General features: G+C 58.8%; 1 protein-coding gene across 5 annotated transcripts in view; it reads right to left on the bottom strand.

Annotated features, from left to right (window-relative positions):
• The window catches only part of PLXND1 (plexin D1), a 51,526-nt gene extending 45,120 nt beyond the window's left edge, over window positions 1-6,406 (bottom strand). For 2 of the 5 annotated variants that reach the window (XR_010155766.1, XR_010155765.1), the window contains exon 1: window positions 4,969-6,365. Coding sequence is in view for 3 of the 5 variants with exons in the window: in XM_009446434.5 (XP_009444709.3) it covers window positions 4,969-6,279 (1,311 nt within the window). In the remaining 2 variants the exon portion in view is untranslated. Of the gene's footprint in view, window positions 1-4,968 lie in introns of all 5 variants that reach the window. The other 3 variants (XM_016941876.4, XM_016941875.4, XM_009446434.5) reach the window with 2 other exon arrangements.
• Window positions 6,407-19,281: the final 12,875 nt, after the last annotated feature.

Raw genomic sequence — 19,281 nt, forward strand, 5'->3', positions numbered from 1 at the left:
CATTTCCTGGGCACTGCATGTGAGGTTTTATTTTATGTATTTATTTTTTATTATGGGCAGCCCCCTAAGCCAGAGTAGGCTGAGAGAGACACCCCTGAGATTTTAATCTACCCACATCCTAGGAGGGAGGCATAAGACCTGTTTTATAATGAGAAAGAATGAGGCCCAGAGAGGGTAAATGACTGGCCCTGGGACACACAGCTTATGGACTGTATGCCCACGTACCTGGGGGTCGAGACATTCTCAGGGCTGGGAGGGATGTCTCCTGGTCCAAGCCCTATCTGTTTCTCCAGGCCAGAGGGTCATCTCAGCCAATCTTCCTAGAACCCCCTCTCCTAAATCCTGCCAAGTGTCTCTGCTTGCACCCTTGGTCACTGGGAGATCACTCCCAGCCCCCAGCCCAAACCCAAATGTAAAGCCCATCTTGGAAGCTCTCTCTCCCTCCGCCCCCACCTGGCATCTCAGCCCCTAAATTGGTGCAAAAAAATGTCTTCTTGACGACGTGCACCCACCCACTGCATGCCAGTTTAAAACTGCCTGATGGTTTTTTTTCCACCTTTACTATAAAAAGACACCTTGAAAATGCTGCACTGACATTGGCCTGTCGGTATTCCTTTTGTTTTAAAAATACAAATATTATGGTCATTCATAGGTTGGGGAGAAAGACTTGGGGAAGGAAGGTAGACTCAGCCTGCCCCACCTTGTTGGGTGACGCTGTGCCTCAATTTCCCCCATCAGTGGCACTCAACAACTTCCCAACTGGCTTGCACTCCAAACAGGCTGTGATTTGAGGAAAGGGATCCAAGCTACATGCAATGGAGGCTAATTTCTTCACTCAGTTTCTCTCAAAATATCTTAACTGCCCCAAATACGTTGAAAACAATCAGGGACAAATTTGGGGACTTCTGAGGGCTGCGGGGACCGAGGTTCTCTGCCTCTGGCCTCACACTTCAGCAGCTTCTCCCTTTGGGTTCTCGGGAAGAAGGCGGAGGGCAGAGGGCAAGTCCTGTCAGCTGGGAACCCAGAATGTCGGGAGGCCATCCTGACCCAGGCTCTGGAGTTGTGGGCGGCTCGAGGGATTCCTGCCAGGGCCCAGGGTTCTTCATGAGACCCTCAAGCAGGAGCGAGAGGCTGGGTTTCCAAAGGCCTGGCTGAGCTGCCCCACTTGCAGGTCATTCGGCCCTGGGGTCCTGCCCCATGTGCAGCCCCACCCAGGCCACCCAGTGCCAATGACAGAGAAATCCAGCCAGATGGGACCAGGAGAAAAAAGGATCCTAGGCTCCTGGTTCTCCCCAGACCAAACTTATCCTCTTCCCCAGAGGTACCCCATCACATGCCCCACCCCATGGGTACCAACATCTATCCTGTTGCTGAGCCTGACTCTGGGCAGCTTTCTGCTCCTCCATCCCGTCACTCCCCACCACTGGGGCTGCATCCCAGCCCCCAAATCTGTCCAGAGCCCACCTGCCACCCTCCAAGCCCTCAGCACTGCTGCAGACCAGGCCAGCCATGTCTCCAGAGAACAAGGCCGGCCCCATCTCCCCACTGCCATCTGGCACCCACCACAGAGCCTGGCACACAATAAGTGCTCAAGATATATTTGCGACTGAGTGAAGGAATCTATTCCCGGGAGGCGGCCTCAGCCTCTCAGCCACTCTCCCTCCTCCATTGCTCCTTCTCACCAGCTACCTAGGGGCTTTCTAAAATAATATGTAGAAGAATTGTAGTCATTGCAAACAGGCTCCAGGTACATAAATGATCTCATTTAATACCCCCAACAGCCCTAAGAGGCAGGTATTCACGAGCATTCCCCTTCTGCAGCGGGGAGACTCAGGTGCCTGCTGAGACCACTCCACTTCTCTGGCTAAAACCCTTCACGGCTCCCAGGACCCCAGGATAAAGTCCAGACTCCCCAGGACGGTCTCCCCAGGCCTCCCTGGCCCTTGTGTCATGTGCTTCCCACTCTACTTGCCTGGCCACGCAGACCCCCTTGAGCCCGCTCACAGCCTTCGCACAGGCTGCTCCCTTTGCCTGGACCCCTTTCCTCTTCTCCGGCCTCACCTGGCTTCCTCCTGCTCCTCCGCCCCCTCCGCTGGGCTCCCTCCACCCTCATTCTCCCTTTGCGGCACGCATTGCCCTGTGTATAAGGGCCTGGTCACACATCCGTCCTCGGCTCACCTGCCCAGCCCACAAGAGTAGAAACAAAGTGAGTTGCCATTGGCTCCCCAGGGCACAGCATGGGACTGGGCTCACAATAGGGACTTAGTAAATGTCTATGGAGGTGTCATCTGGGGCTAGAAGTAGGAGATGGTGGGGTGTTTACAGCTGCAGAACAAGCCAGATTAGGCAACTGCTCTCCAGGACCAAGCAGAGACCTGTGCTAATAACGTCCCTTAGAGTAATAACAAGAAGAGCTGCCATCTGCTTGGTGCTTACTGTGTACTGGGTACACTGAGCTGCATTTATCGATTCATGTAGTCCTTAAAACAATGCTTTGGGATAAGGATTGCTTTTACTGTCCCCACTTCACAGATGAAGAAACTGAGGCCCAGAGAGGTTAAGTTCCTTGGCCAAGGTCACACAGCTGGGAAGTGACAAAGTGGGACTTGAACCCAAGCAGCCTGATGCAAAGTCTAGGTTCTGAATCTGTCGCTGCGTAGCTGGCAACAGCCTGGAGCAAGAATAATGATACCTCCCCCACCCCTGCCCATGCTAGAGGCCCAGACCGGGGACCTTGAGCACCTCTGGGAGATACTGCCAAGTGGCACTGGCCTGTGCCCACAGCGGGCACGGCGAAGAGGAGAAGGGTGTGGAAAACACAGGGAGGGTGACCAAGGAAGGCCGCAGCCGGAATCTGTGGCCTTGGCGTGGGGAAGAGGCCCTTCGCCACTCTGTCCTGGGGCTGTGTCCCTGGAGAGGCCCTGTCCCCTTAGGTAGAGAAGCTCCAGCCCCCCTCAGCTGGGTGAGTCACTGCACCGAGGGACCGGACCGTGGGAACCAGAATGGTTCTTGCCAGAGGGGGAGGGAACCCTGGGCTGGCCTAAGGAATCCCACAGATCAGCTTACACCAAAGGGCCGAGACACAGGGCCTGAAACTACTGGAGGAAGGCCCTCAGCCCACAGGACACTTCTCTCCATTCAGCGACTCCCCACTGAGACCCCCAGTGCCAAACACAGTTGCCTGCGAGATGAAGCTCTGGGGTGGAGATGGTGGATGAATCAACCATGGCACAGGGCAAGCAGCCCCACCACCCTTTGGACTGTCTGCCCTGCTCACCCACCGTGACCTTTACTTTCAGGGTGGCCGGCCAGATGGTGGGCAGTCGTGGGAGACCGACCTCGACCTTGGGAGAAGGAATCTGCATTTTCTCAAAGCCCCAGTGTTGGGCCCGCCCACAGAGGAATGGTTAATCTCATGAAATTCTTGTCACAGCCATGGAGAACGGACAGGGTGGGGCCCCAAGGAAGGCTTGGGATCACCACAAGAAGGCTGAGTTCTGCATTTTGCTGATGGAGATGCAGCTTCCTAAGGGAATGGCAGGCAGTGGAGCTGAAGTGGGCTCGCCAGACTCAGATGGGTGGAGGGTGTGGGAAAGGCCCCAGTGTCATTCTGGGGCCTCATTCCTCAAGGTGAACCATGGGGATCAACAGACCCAGCTCCCAAAGCCAGTGAGGAGCAATCCCTTGCCATGAACTTCCTTTAAGGGAACCACACCAAGTCCCCTCCCGCACCCTTGTCATGTCAACACACATGCTGATTCCGTCAACCTGGCCCCCGTTGCTACTGCCCAACCCAGCCTCAGACACCTGGGCCCCATGCCCGCCTGTACTCCTCCTCATTCCCCACTGAGCCCCACGGCCCTCTCCTGCCCCCAAAACACCCCTGTTCACATCCCTCCATTCTCCTGGCCCTGGCATCTGCCCACCCCAGCTGCCTGGGACGCCCCCAAAACACACGCACTCTGAGATCCAAGTCCAGAAGGCAGCAAAGGCTGGGCATTAAAAACACAGATGCTGAGGCCAGACAGGCTGGATTCAAATCCACCTCTGCTAGCGCCCAACTGTGTGATCCTCAGCAAGTTGCTTAACCTCTCTGTGCCTGTTTCTTCATCTGTAAAATGTGATGAGAATAGAGGCTACCTGAGAGGGTTGTTCTGAGAACTGGGAATTGTGACATGTGATGCCCCTAGCTGGCACTCCACAAGTGCTATTGTTTACCCCAGACTCCCACACCTGGTACATACTAGGTGCTCAGGAAATATTTGCAGAATAGGTGAATAAAAGTTGGCCTCAGGCACACACCTGTTTGCCAACCATGCAGCCTCCTCAGAGTACCGACTCATGCCCAAATACCTGCGTCCCCTGCCACGCACGTCCCACTGCACACCTAGCCCTGTCCCGTTGTACCAGTGTCTGTGCAGTACACCTGTCTGCCCTGTGCGTCTTCAGGCCCCAGCTTGCTGGCACACAAGTCCATGCAGACATCTGCAGGGCCCCGGTGCACACCTGTGTGCCTCCTTGCACACCTGCCACACCCATGCACCCATCACCAACGTGCAATGGTAACTCTGACAGGCTCACGCAGTGGCCCCAGAACACAACTTTGGTCAGGCATGCAGTCACTTACTGCGCCCTCAGCATGCACCTGTGACCCTCACGTGCATACCTGGGCTTTATGCGCACCTGGGTACCTGTGGCAACTTGGACCCCTCCCAGTACGCCTAGGTATGCGCGCCCATGAGCCGGCACTCACTTGAGTCCCTGCACATGCCCACCTGGGCCATACAGGTGCCAGTAGTACCCCTCGGGGGACACCTGTATTCTCGCGTGCACACCTGGGTTCCACGTACATCTGGATCTCTGCGCGCTCCCACCTGTGACCCACTCAGCTCACGACCCGCTCGGTTCCCGCCCGCCCCCGCCCCCGCCGCCGCCGCCGCCGCCGCCGCCGCCACCGCCCGGGTGTACCTGGATGTTGAGCTTGCGCTCGCAGGCCGGCCCCGTGCCCTGCACCACGCTGTCGAGCACCGCCACCACGTCGGGCGCCGGTTCCACGAAGCAGGCGGTGCGCGCAGCTCGGATGGCGGCTCGCACGTCGGCGAAGCGGAAGGCGCAGAGTGCGGCCGGAGCAGCGCGGGCCGCGGGGGACCCCTGGGGCCGCTCGAAGACAGCAAAGAGCCGCTCCCGGGCTGGGAAGACCGACACCAGGCGGCTGTAGAGGTCGCCGCGGCCCGCGCCGCCCGCGCACTGCAAGCCCAACTGGATGTAGGACTCGGTGAGCTTCTTGGCGTCGCCGCCGGCGCCGTGGGGCAGGCAGATGCGCGCCAGCAGGCTCCGCGCCTGGCTCTCCTTGTCGCCCGCGCGCGCCTCGCTGTTGAGCGCCAGGTACGCGTAGGACTGTGCACCCGGCGGCGGGTCGGACGGGTGCAGGAAGGCGCTCACGAAGCCCAGCTTGTGCTGCTCCTTGGCGCCCTGCTTGATCTTGAGGATGTTGTCGTCGGAGGGGTTGAGGTCGAAGGTGAAGAGCTTGGCCAGGTCGCCGCGCGTGTCCAGGGAGCGGATGGCGATCTCGGGCGTGTTCTCGAAGCGGTGGTCCTCCAGGCTGCGGTTGCGCGGGAAGAAGGAGCTGCCGTAACCGGTGTACGTGGCGCCCACGAGCAGGCGGCTGCCCCCCGCGCCCGCGGCGGGAGGCAGAACTAGCCCCACGGTGGACGCGTTCGGGTGGTTGGCCGCCACGTTCAGCATGCTGGGGAACACCGTGACGGGCTCGGCGGGGGGCGCGGCGGGCGGGAAGCGCACGGCCACGGCCGAGATGTTGCCCCGGCGCCGCAGCTGGCAGAAGCCCTGGTAGATGGACCCGCACACGACTACCAGGCCCTGGCCGGGGTCCAGCTGCAGGATCTTGTTGTAGTTGTCCGTGAGGCGCCGCGGGTGCTCGCACGAGGCCTGCGGCAGCTGCGGAGCGTGACACAGCGGGCTGTCGGGCACCGGGCCCACGGCCGCCTCGGCCTCCAGGCTCAGGTTGGCGCCCGACAGCTGATAGAGGCGGTTGACGGCCGCCAGGTACACGGTCCCCGCCGCGCCGTCCAGGGCGAAGTTGTTGGTGGGCGTGGGCGAGGGGAACCGACGCTGGATCTCCAGGGCGCCGGCCCGCGCCGCCCCCAGGAGCAGCAGCAACAGCAGCGGCACCGGGCACCGCGGCGGCGTCTGGAACGGCGGGGGGCTGGCGGCGGCGGCCCGGGCGCTAAGGGGTGCGCCGCCCGCGGCGCGAGGAGCCATCCGGGCGTGCGCGGGCTGCGCGGCGCGGCGAGTGCATGGGGCGAGGCGCGGCCGGGAGCCGGGAGCCCGGAGGCGGCGGGAGGCGGGGGGCGGGCCCGGGCCGCGAGGCGCTTCCTGCCCGCGCCAGCCGCCCCCGGCCCCGGCGCCCGGGCCCGGCTCAGCCTCGCCGCGCAGCCCGGGGGCGGGGCGGGGGCGGCTCCGCTGCGGACACGCCCTCACTCCCCGCCCCGGCCCCGCCCGCCCCCGGGACCCCCGCCTGCCCCTGGCCGCCCTGGGCCACGCCCCGCCGTCCGCGGGTCTCGCCGCCCGCGCCCTCCAGGACCCGCCCGCGGCCCCAGGGTCTCTCCCCGTAGCCGCCGCCGCCGTCGCTCGCTTTCCTCGCTCTTTCCTCCCACTTGGCCGCTTGGCCTGCCTCGCTCGCGCCTGTTTTCTCTTTTCCGCCCTCTCCCCCACCCCGTCTCTCCCTCTCTCTGCGTCTCTCGGTCTCTGCGTCTCTCCGTCTCTGTCCCCACCCCAAACTCCGCGCGTGTGGCGCTTCTCCGGGTTCTGCCTCTGCTTCTCCTTCTCCCTCCGACTCCGCTTCGCTCTCCAGTCCCTGGCAGCCCCGCCCCCGGCCCTTTCTAGTCTCCTTCTCTCTCCTGCTCCGTTTTTCCGTCCCTGACGCTCGCTCCCTCTCTCCGTGGCTCCCTCTGCCTCCCCCTCGGACCCTCCGTCCCTCTCTCGGTCCCTCTGAGCTCCCCTTTCCTTCTCCCTCTGCCTTCCCGAACCCTGTGTCTCCCCTCTACACTCAGCCTCCCTCCACCACCTTTCTCAGGCACTGTCCAGGCCTTCGCTCCCCCGGTGCCGGCCAGTCGGGCCCCCCAGACCCCATAATCTGTCCCCCAAACCCCAGACCCATAAAAGGGATTTACAAGTGGCAGGACCAGAGGGACCAGTGCTCAGGGTCAGATATATAAATGAGGAAAACATGGAGAGAGGAAATAGTTCCAGCCAGTGGCCCACAACCGATAGCCAGAGCAAGGCCTTGGTCCTGGAGCCCACAGTTGCCTCCTGTGGAGACCCAGCCGCACCCCCACCCCTGGCACCCCCGCCAGGCACTTTCCCTGACATCCTCCCAGGCCTAGTGGAAGATTAGTCCCACAAAAGCCGGCACTGGGCAGGGTTCTTGATCTCAAAAGCAGCGTTAGGGGCAGGCAGCCTGGTTCCAAGGTCACAGCCCTGTGAGGACCATACGCCGCGGCTGTTTTACGGGGGTGCTCACACAGGGCTAGCCCGTGCCAGACACTGTGCCAAGCACTTGCCATGTACGGGCTCTCTTTTTCCTCACAGATTCCCCCGAGGCGAGCGCTATTGGTAACCCATCTTCCAGATATGGAAACCAAGGCTGAGGGGAAGGGACTGGCCCAAGATGCACAGCTCATGAGGAGCAGAGCTACAGTGTTTGAAAGCAAAAGCCCTTCAGCTCCGACCTCTCAGAACGGGGCCTCCCATCAGACCCCCAGCTTCCACAGGGTGCCCGGTGGGCCTCACTCTGAGAGTAGCGGGACCTCATTTTCCTCTTTCCCACCCAACCAGGAAGGAAGGGCAGGGGTGTCTGTGCACCATGGGGCAGGCAGGAAAGGCTGGGCCTGCAGCCGCCCCCCACTTCCCTCAACACCCTCGCCTTCCTGCCATCCTGCCCGCCTTGTTCCAGACCCCTCAGCCCTGGTCTGGCCACTGCTTTGATGGCCGGGAGTGTTGAGCTGCAGGAAATTGGAGGCCCCCTCCCAGGCCCATCCACCCACCAAGAGCCACTTAGGGGACTGCCCGTGGGACTGTGTCCCTGTCTTCCTCTCTGGATGGAGAAGGCGCACATCGTGCCACCCGTGGGGGCCAACTGCAGAGCCCAGCAGGGGTGCATGGGGCCTGCCTCCATGCCTCTCCTCCTCACTCACATCCTCAGTGCCCCCACCCCAGTCCATCCGCTGGTCTCTCTGTCTTATCTCTCTCTCTCCTGCCCCCACCCATCTCTGTTCCTATCTGTCTTGCTCCTCCCGTTCACTCTCTTTGTCTCTCCTTCTCTCAGTGTCTTGCCCCCTTCCCTTTCCACTCTTCATCTGTCTCTCTGTGTCTCTATCTATGTCTCTCTCTCTGTCTCCCTCCCTATCCCTCACCCCCGCTCCCTCTCCAGCCCCTCCTCTCTTCCTTCCTGTCTCCCGCTCATCTGGTTCATCTTGCTGCATCCTGCAGCTCCCCCCACTGAGCCCTGAGGATACTGCTCAGTGTTGTCTTAGACCAGCCTGTGGTGATGATCCTGGGCACTTGGGACACAAGCTCCCTGCCAAGCTGAGCAGTGGGGTTTAGGAGCTCTCTAGGTGAAGGGTATTCGGGTCTGAGTATCCTCACATCAACTGGAGGTGAGAAGTGCTGTGTGGTCTTGTGCAAGGCACTCACCCTCTCTGAGCCTCAGTTTCCTCAACTGTAAAATGAGGACAATCGTAGCAGAACACCTGCCCCTGGGAGGGTGTGAGATGGAGAATATAACATAACAGGTGTCAAGCACAACAAGGCTCTTAGCAAACACCAGTTTCTCCCCGTCTTGTGGCAGTGAACCATGACCCCTGAAGCCCATGTTAGAGCCAGGAGTTGGGGTGGGGGGCATTGCAACTAAAGACCAGGGCTCCACCTCCTGTCCTGAGCCCCAATGTGGCTAGCAGAGCCACCAGACGGTGAGAGTGAATCCTGTGCCCAGCACTGCCCTACCAGATCTTACACCATCCTTGCAGCCAGCTGACTAGGCTGTGGTCAGCAAACCCATTTCACAGATGGGGAAACTGAGGGGCATTAGCAAGGTAAGGATTCAAACCCAGATCTGCCTCCACATCTTATGATTTCTCCCTTCTACCCATTAGCTGGGAGCACCATCAGGCCAGGATGGCTCATGGTGGCAGCCCCTATACCCCTGGCTGGGCAGAGGAGGTGCTGACAATTACTGGCTGAATGAATGAATAAAGGAAGGAACAAACCACACCTTCCCTGGCCTTACTAAGATGCAATGAGGTGTTCTTCCAGAGGGAATTTTGGAGGGAACCAAGGGGAGATGAAAGGTACTCAGGAGTGGGGATTAGGTGGGACCCAGCAATAACTAACTTGGAATGAACTAACCCAGAATAGCCAGACCTAGTTGGTTATTCACACTGCAATTTGGGCCTTTTTCAGTTTTTGTTCAAGTCTGATTATATCAAGGAAAAGGTCTTGGTTTGAGGCTAACATGTCTTTAATGACTGTAACATTTGTCACTGTCTCTTTTTAATAGAGAGAAGGTCTCAAACTCAGGGATGCTGAGTTTGATGCATGCTAGAATGTACTGATAGCGCTTTGTTTTCTTTGTACTTGCCGTTACTTTCTGGTTTTGGCAAGTGCTACTGGTTTTCCATGTACAGTAATGATGTAAAGCTTCCTTGATAAATGCATTGATTGAAGTCCTTTAAAAGTGAGTTAAAGACAAATGTGAAATAGGTGAGAATCCAGATGCCACCAAAATGCCTGAAATTTGGGAAATGTCCAGCAGTGCCTTTGAAGACGAGGACCTGGTGGCCGAGTCAGGGCAGTCTTGCTTGGGGCACGGTGGTCAACGGCTATGCTGGCTCGGAGAAGGCGGGCCTGGACCTTCCACCCCACTGGGTGGGCTTCCCACCCTGTCCTGTCCATTCTCACCTCTGACTGCCCAGGGCAGAGCTGTGAGGAGACAGAGGAAATGTTTTTCTTCTTCAATTGGAAAAAATAACAGTGGGGCCAGGGTTGCGCTGGGAGGAGGGGGCTCCTGCCCTCCCGTCCCTTGGGCCTGGCCTCTGAGAACGTTTCCTTGCAGGAAATGCCCCTGCAAGGTTAACGCTTTAGAGCACCGCCTCAGCCACAGGAAGGTGCTGGAAACAAGAGTCCTAGGGACGGCTTGGCAATCCAGCCATGGGCCTAGGTGGTGCCGGGAGCCATCACTGCTGCTTCTCGGGGGCTGGACCCGTCTCATTTCCCTGTGGGAGCAACCCTGCGGGGGGGGGGGGGTCTTAGCAACCCCCCTTTTTTTTTTAAATTATACTTTAAGTTCTAGGGTACATGTGCACAACGTGCAGGTTTGTTACATATGTATACAGGTGCCATGTTGGTGTGCTGCACCCATTAACTTGTCATTTACATTAGGTATATCTCCTAATGCTATCCCTCCCCCTCCCCCCACCCCACGACATGCCCCAGTGTGTGATATTCCCCATCCTGTGTCCAAGTGTTCTCATTGTTCAGTTCCCACCTATGAGTGAGAACATGCAGTGTTGGTTTTCTGTCCTTGCGATAGTTTGCTCAGAATTATGGTTTCCAGCTTCATCCATGTCCCTACAAAGGACATGAACTCATCCTTTTTTATGGCTGCATAGTATTCCATGGTGTATATGTGCCACATTTTCTTAATCCAGTCTATCATTGATGGACCTTTGATCAACCCACTTTTGCAGATGGGGACACTTAAGGTCAGAGTGGTGTGCCACTGGCCTGCAGCTGCACAGCCTCCAGGCGTCCAGGCCCTGCTCTCAGCCGCTGCATCCCTGTGCCCCTTGCTTGGAGCTGAGAGGCCTGACCCTAACCATCTGCATGACCACGGCGGCGCCACTGCTTCTTGGTCCTCAGTTTCCATATCTGGAAAGAGGAGCATGATCTGCCTCCGTGGGCCGCTGTGAGGATGGGGCACGTGTGTGTCATCATGAAGTGTGAAGTCTGCTGACTTCCTGCCCTAGAGCCTCAGCTCCCATGTGGGCTTCTCCAGCCTATCCTCTGAACCCCTCAGGAGGGCTCCCTCCACCCAGATGATGATTATCAGGGAGATCACCTCCTTTAATCACCCACCCAAGGGTCTCGAGGGCCTGCGTGATCATTCCTTCCCCTCTCCTCCTGAGCGTAGACACTAAGGCTCAGAGAGGCCTAGAGGCCCACCCGAGGTCACACAGCAAACAGGTGGCAAAGTGAGCCCTGCCCCGCTGCCCCTCCACACTGCATCTCCTGTCTTTGCCATCGTGCCCCACTAGTGTGGCTCGGGAGGGGCGGGCTGACCCTCCAGTGGTGGCACCGACAGGAGACAGTACCCCTCTTGACCGTGTTTCCAGACAGCAGTGCTGTGGCTTCTCCACTGTGGATGCCACTGGGGAAACCTCGAGGCTTTGCCACCCTTCACATTCTAGGGGCCTCTCCTGGCCCCTGAAGTGTTCCCTCTCTGCCTCTTCTGGAGGAGGAGGCGACCTTCCAGGTCTGGTTTCCGGGCCCAGGAGAGATGGCCTGCCCTGGCCCTCAAGCCCAGCCCCCAGGGTGGTTCCTCTCATCTCTGTGTCCCCGTGGGGCTGGAGGAAATGGTTCTCATTCCTGCGTGTGAACGACGCCCTCTCCCGACTCTGGGCAGGTCCTTGCCCTCTGTGCTCAGGGGACTCATGGGCCGGGGTGGGGACCCGGAGCCCTGTGTGCTCACTGGGGGCGCCTGGCCTGCCGAGCCCCAGCATGGCCCCTTTGTGCTCTGTGAGTTGGATAATGGGCGGCATTCTCAGACGTCCAGTCATGGGTCTGGGCCCGTGAAAGGACCCGGGCAGCTCCACACTGAGGCCTCTGTCCAGCAGAAGCCGCAGAGGGGCAGGGCCGCCGCGGGGGCCCCCACCCACATTCCCTGGCTGCCATCTCCAGGCGACAACCGCCTGAGTGGGCTGGGAGGCAGGCGCTCCCTGCACAGACAGTAGGTGCTTAATGACCACATCCCCAATGACAGGAGCTACAAGGAGCAGGGAAAGCCGAGGGCTGATGAGGACTGGGCGTTGTGTGGGTTGAGCACCTTCTGTGTGCTAAACATTTGCCAGCCAGTCCTTACAAAAGCCATCAAACAGCTGTGCTGCTGACCCCATTTGATAGGTGCATAAATTGAGGCTCAGGAGATGAGGCCCTGGTCCTGGATTTGAACCAGTGTCTGTCTGACCATGACTAATCCAGTGGATGTTGAGTGAGAACCTACTGTTTGCCTTAGGGACACAACAGTGACCACACCCCGTGGCAGGAGGGCTGAGGGAATACACAGGGGCAGATCAGACAGCCAGGCCAGCAGGAGCACATGGGGCAGGCTTATGGCCGTGTACAACGTCACTGAGAATCCAGGATGAAGGCCGTCTTCACAAGGGAGGGACTGTGAGGCCCACCTACAGAGGAGGGGACTGAGGCCCCACAGGAAGCAACTTGCCTGGGGCCACCAAGCCGCCCAAGTTGGAGCTGGGATTTTCACTGAGGTCTGGCTGTTCCCTGTTCTCCAGGGGTGGAGCCCAGTGAGGGGCAGGTGGGACCCCAGTCGAGGCTGTGGAGTCATCATCCTGTGGCCCTGGATCTGGGTTCAGATCCCAGCCTCGTGCTGCCTGTGTGACAGGTGAGTCTCTTCCCCACTCCAGGCCTCCATTCCCACACCTGTGTAATGGGTATGAGAGCCACTGCCTCTGCAGACTGTGGGGATGAAATGAGGTCATCCCTGTAGGACATTTAGCCAGCCCCTGACTCATGGCAAATAGTCAGTGACATTTGCTTCCAATCATTGGAGGGGGAGGCGTTGCTGCTCCCACTATCCCCCAGCTCTGACTTCCCAGTGCTTCCCTGCCCTGCCCTCGGGATGGACGGAGCAGGCCTGGCTCGTGTTTTATCAGATGCACACAGGCCAGCTCTTCTGCCCCCGCCCCCGTCAGGGCTTCACATCAAGACCCTTCCTGCCCCCTCCAGACCTGCACCCTCCTCTGGACCTCAATTTCCTCTTCTGCAAAATGAGATGAGGCCTCTGGCTTCCAATAGAGTTGGCTGATTAAGTTTGGTCTTTGCTGACAGCAGGGGCTGGGTCTTTCCTCAGTGGCTCCCTGGAGTCTGTCACTTAGTGGGTGCTCCCCCAGGTACCTCAGCCTCCTCAGTGCCCCCCGACCCCCACCCCTGCAGAGCAAGTGCATGAGCTTATGCTTCATAGCAGGTACCAAAACAACGGACACTTCTAGTGCCCTTCTATGGGCTAGGCCCAGTTCTAAACACCTTGCATATATTAATGTATTTAAACCTCACAATAACCCTACCGTGAACATACCTATTTACAGGTAGGGAAACTGAGGCAGGAGGTGAGGTGACTTGCCTGAGGTCACCAGCTAGTACGTGGTAGAACCTGGATTCCAGATTCCTTGTTCTTTTTTTTTTTTTTTTTTTTTTTGAGACGGGGTCTTACTCTGTCGCCCAGGCTGGAGTTAAGTGGTGCGATCTCAGCTCTGCAACCTCTGCCTCCTGGGTGCAAGCGATTCTCCTGCCTCAGCCTCCCGAGTAGCTGGGATTACAGGCACACACCACCACGCCCGACTAATTTTTGTATTTTTAGTAGAGACAGGGTTTTGCCATGTTGGTCAGGCTGGTTTCGAACTCCTGACCTCGTGATCTGCCTGCCTCGGCCTCCCAAAGTGCTGGGATTACAGGTGTGAGCCACCGCACCCGGCCTGAGTCCTGTTCTTAATGAACTTGAGTCTCCATGGCCCCAGGCCCCAGTGCCAATGGGCCCCAAGGGGTTCTCTTAAGTCTTGGGCTGGCACATATACCCCACTTCAGACCTGTTTCTACCCTGTAAGGCTTCCTGGCTCCCTTTATGCCCCAGTAAACTTCTGAGAACTGTTTTCTCACCTTCGATGCTTCCTGAGATACCTGGATGGGAATGAAGCCATCCTTGGAAGCCTCAGGGAGGCCGGGCAGGTGTGGGCTAAAATCCAGGTGAGCCTGCTTCCCGACCAGGCCTTTCCCTTCCAGTGGCCCCAACCTCACCACTTGGTTCCAGCCAACTCAGTGGGGACTGACAAGGCCCCACTCATCTTTTGAAACTGCTGCTGGGTCTGGAGAAGGAAGGGCTGCCTGCAGCAGGGTGAGTGCCTGTCACGAGTATGCAAGCAGCAGACCCTAGACATGGCCCCACCTCGGACCAGCTGCACGATTCTGAGAGCCCACTCCGACCAAGCACGTGCTGTGTGCCGAGCACACTCCACACTGGCACAATCCCAACCTCTCTAGGATGGGGCAGCGGAGGGGCCCTCACCCATACGGTCACACACAGGGCGTACAGGAGAGGCTGGCATGGGTGAGCAGGGTCCCGGAATACTGTGGTCTTACTGGTCTGATGGCCTACATGAGCCCCTAAAGAGAACCCAGTGTCCAGAAAAGGTGTTTCCTCTCTTGTTTTCTGAGTGAACTTTTTGTATCCCTCAAGACCCAACCCAATTTCACCTTCTCTGCAAAGTCTTTCCTAGTGAACTCCTAGGCCTCCCTCAAGACCTAGTCTAAAGACCTTCTGAGAAGACTTCCTTGAGCCTCAAAGCAGTATTAGGAGTTCCTCCACCCACTTAGAGCTCCTCCCATCAAACCTCATATCACCCAGTGCGAGGGCACGTGTCTTCCCCAGTGCACTGGGAGCGCTTCCAGGGTGGAACACACGATCACTACTAATAAATGCTGGGCTGGGCAGATGGCTGCCAGCACCACCCCAGGACATGCCCCCCCAGCAGGCAGGATGGTCATGTTGGCTGCTGGAGACCCCCTCCCTGGGCAGTGCCAGGCAGATGCTGCCAAAGCGATCTCCCTGTCCCCACTGTCCATTGGCCCTACTGACTGCCCCTCATAAGAGCAGGCCACATCAGCCCTCCCGCACCTCCTGCCTCATCTGGGACACCCACTGGCCCTCAAGGTGACCGTTCACACCTGATTCCTGGTGGAGTTCTGAGGGTCCTGTCCCTCATCTCATGACACACAAGCAAAACCCTGGGCGGAATAGAACACTGAGGGTCATTCTTCTCCCTCCCTCCCTCCCTCCCTCCCTTCTTCCTTCCTTTCTCCTTCCTTCAGAAAGAACCCTTAACTAAGCACCTACTATGTGCCAGGCACTGGGATATCATAGTGAGCCCACAAGCATGGTCCTTGTCTTCAGCCCTACCCCAGGGGGCAAATAATCTTTAACCAAATAACTCAAATAATTACACAACCACAAAGAGCCACCCATCTTACAAAGGAGCCATACCAGGTGGTTCTGGAAAAGTTTCTCCCAAGGGGACTCCAGCCCACCTTCCTCGGGCCCCTGGGGCTAAGATCTGCAGGATGCAGCAGAGTCAGGAGGGTGAAGAGAGCCTTCCAGGCAGGGCACAGCAAGGGCGGAGCCCTGGAGGACAGAGGCCCGTGTGGGCAGAGCAGAGGAGGGTGAGAGGTGAGCAGAGGAGGGTGAGAGGCCAGCAGCAGGCTGGTGGAGGATCCAGGGCTCCTTCTTGGGGGTGTTAACTTTGAGAGGGTCCTAACCACCAGCCCAGCCTCTGGGCACAGGGGCTCCACTGGGTGCGGGTTCCCCTTGGCAGCCACCACAGGGATTGTTTATCTGTGCACGCTCACAGAAGTGGGAGCTGCCACCCCAGGCTGATGGCTCTGAAGGGGGAAGAACCTTCCCAGAGCTGTCCAGGAAGGGCAGGGGCCACAGCACATGGGCCGCAGCACACTGGCCCAGCTCCCAGCCACCAAGAGAGAGGCATTAGGGGTCCCGCCCTGTAGTGAGCTTCTTGCACAGCCTGTACCAGCCTGTGAAAGCCCCTGTCTCAGGGATACCCCATTGTGTGTGTGCATGTGGGCATGAGGGAGTGGTCTGTGCAAAGATGGGGTGCCGTGCATGTGAGGAGGGGTATAATGTGTGTTCGTGTGCATGGGGTGCATATTGGGGTCACATGCACACACATGGGAATTCCTGGTATGTGGTGGAGGTGGCTGTACAAGCCAAGGTCTGCACGGGCAACGGGCTGATGGAGTGGACTTGCACGAGGGCTGTGGCTGGAAGCCAAGGCCTGCCGGGGCCCAGGGTCTGTGGTTCACGCTGGGGATTTGGGCCTTGGAGGCTATCGGGACCTTTTCTGTCAGGGCCTCTGACAGGTCCTGATGCCCTGTGGCTGAATGAGGGCTTCTTCATGAAACACGCGATTTTATAGTCAATCTCCAAGAGCCTGATCTCTGCTTTGGAGGCCTCGGCCTGACCTTGGGTGGCCCTGGATGATCCAGTCTCTGATCTGAGGTGGTCTAGCCTCCAACCTTGAGTGGTCCAGCTTCTGGCCTTGCGGGGATCAGCCCTTAAGCTAGGGCAGCCCAGCCTGTGAGTAACACTCACTCTGGATTTCCCTGGCCAGAGTCCTCTCTGTGGAGGAACTTGGGACCAGTTCTTTAGGGAGTTTTGGGTGACATCATCCCTCCTTACTCAAGAGCAGCCTTACGAGAACGACAGCTGGGTATCTCAGGATGAGCCACCCTCTTTCCCCTGTGGCTTCCCCTGTGACTTCCCCACTCCTACTTAGACTCTGAGTCCTGAAGGCCCAGAAGTCCCCGAGTCCCCTAGTCAGTGTGGGATTCAGTCCTACCAGGCCCCTGAACTTCCCTCCTGCCTTCTCCCCCTGGATAAGTCTCCTAGTGTCTCCAAGATTTGGATCTGGCTGCTCCTCTTCCAGGCAGCCTTCTCAGCTCTCACAGGCTGGGTTAGGCTTCCTCCTCCTCTACCCCCACAGTTCCCTGGACTCCCCCCCATCCAAGCACCCACACCAGGTGACGCTGTCTCTGTTGCTCTGGCTCCTCTGCCAACCAGGAGGCATCTGAAGAGCTAAGTCTTTTGGGAACATACCTATGTCCCCCCATCACTAGGCAGAAGGTTAAACTCTAAGCAGGCTCACGAGAGTGAATGAACACATGAAGGAACAAATGAGAGAGGAGATGAATGAACGTCCTCCCAACATCTTCTGGGCTGGTGCCCACTCCTGTGTAGCCTCCAGGGCAGCCAACGGGGAGGCAGCTTTGACCTTCTCCCCTGGCCTCCTCCTGCGGTATCCCCACCTGCCACTCACCCACCTGTCAGGGAAGGTGGCCACCCACACCCTGGCCCGAGAAGGGTTTGTGTCTCTAAAATACAGGTTTTCCAGGGAGGACGTGACTTAGCTGGGATGAGATGTACAGGACAGTCATGCCAGTCTCACCTCCATTCCCCCAGCTCACAGCCCCTGGCGGGCAGGAGGAGGCACTTTGGGGTCCCCATGCAACATAGGAGGCTGTGGAGCCAGAAGGATCTGGGTTCAAATCCAGCTTTGCCCCCTCTGCACGGTGGGACCTTGGACAGAGCCTTTTTCCCATCTGCAAGTCTGGGGTGAGGCTGCACCTTGGCGGCTCACAGGAGCCCAGTCATCCCTGGCACAGCCCCCAGGGCATGGCCGAATCAAGACTACGAGGTCTGAGGTGGAAACATACTTTCGGAGTCAATGCAGCTAATGCTTCCTGAGGCCACTGTGAGGACCCTGACAGTCACCCTCAGTGAGATGGGGGCCGAGGAGGGTGCTGGGCTGGGAGCTGTTGTCCCAGCACATGGCGGGAGATGCTGTGGGAGGGGGAGGCAGAGGCAGGAGACCCCAGGGAGGGCAGGTGAGACAACCATGAGGGTGGTCAGGCAGAGAAGGGCATCCTTTCACCAACAAGTCCTGCGGCCTCGGGGGTGGCAGCTCCTGGGGCCTTCTGAGCCCACGTCAGTGTCTTCCTCGATCCCTTGTAAGTTGTAGATGGTGCTCTGTCACCCGCGGCCTGCCGCCCACCCCAATGTGTGTCCCCCAAAATGTGAATGGGGGGCTGTGGCAGTGGCAGGGCTAGAGGCTCAAATGCAAGTAAGTGTCCTAAACCGAGGCTGAGATCCCCCACAGTCCCACCCTGCATGTCCCCAGTCCACCACCCCACCCAGCTGCCCAAGGCAGAACCCGGGAGGCACCTGGATGCCCCGTCCCTTCCTCCCACCTGTCCAGAGGTTGCTTCCCAATCACCCCTGCTTAGACTCTGAGTACTAAAGGCCCAGAAGTCCCCGAGTCCCCTAGTCAGTTTGTCCCTTTTAGCCCCAAGACTACTGTACCCGTCTGAGCCGTCACCTCCCGCCTGGACCTCCCCTCCCACTTCCTCTCTCTGCTGCCCTCCTCCTTTCCTCTCCTCAAATCACTTTTCCTGTGGGACATTTTCAAGCTGCAAATCTGGTTGTGTTGTTTTTCTCCAACTTCAAGTCCTGCAAACGCTCTCAGGGTAAAGCCAGGTCCCTTCGCCCAGGTTCCCATCTCCATGGCGGCCCCACCCACTCCAGTCATACCTGCGCTCCTACTGCCTCCCACCAGGCCTTCGTCATTACTGTCCCCCTCGCCTGCGACCACCTGTACTTGCCCCCCAGCCCATGAACACCCCATGCATCCGGCTCAGCTCGAGGGTCCTCCGGCTGAGGGCTGCACCCCGCCTGCCCCGGTGGCTCAGCTGTCCTCATGTGCTCTGCACGGCAGCTGTGTCGTTTGATTAATGTCTGCAGATGGCACAGGGCAGGGTCCTCCTCTGTCCCGTCCACCGCTGGGACCTGAGGGCCAGACACTGCAGGCGGATGCTCCTCCACCTGTGAGCACAGGGTGGGGGTAGAGCCCCCGGCCCGTCCCACCATCCAGGGGAGGCTATTTCCAGCTCCCAGAAGTAGGAAGTGAGTCAGAGCAGGGGCAGGCGGCCGCCGGCACTATGGACGAGACGGCTGAGGCCTGCACAGAAGGCTGGACCACCACCCAGGGTGGCAGGAAGGAGGCCTAGAGGAAGAGGATAGGAGGGAAGACCCTCTCCCCAGCAAAACAGGCAGTCCTGTGGGGCCCCTGCGGAAGCCGGTGACATCAGCACAGATGCAGCCACCAGGCCCATTGTCCTGCCACACCTGGGGCCCACCAGGAACAGCCTCCAGCCCAAACCCTCCAACCCAGTGGACACCCGTCCTGGGCCACTGCACAGGCCGGGCCTGCTGTGATCTCATTCACTGTCCACATGAGCACATGAGCAGAGGCTCTCCCTGGCCCCGTTTTCCAGAAGGCCAAAGAGAGGCCTTGAACCCAGCTCTGTGTGGTCATGGAGATCTCTCTGGCTTCTAAGCCTCAGGGG

This window comes from Pan troglodytes, chromosome 2 (genome assembly GCF_028858775.2).
Source record: "Pan troglodytes isolate AG18354 chromosome 2, NHGRI_mPanTro3-v2.0_pri, whole genome shotgun sequence".
In the NCBI taxonomy this organism is placed as follows: Eukaryota; Metazoa; Chordata; class Mammalia; order Primates; family Hominidae; genus Pan; species Pan troglodytes.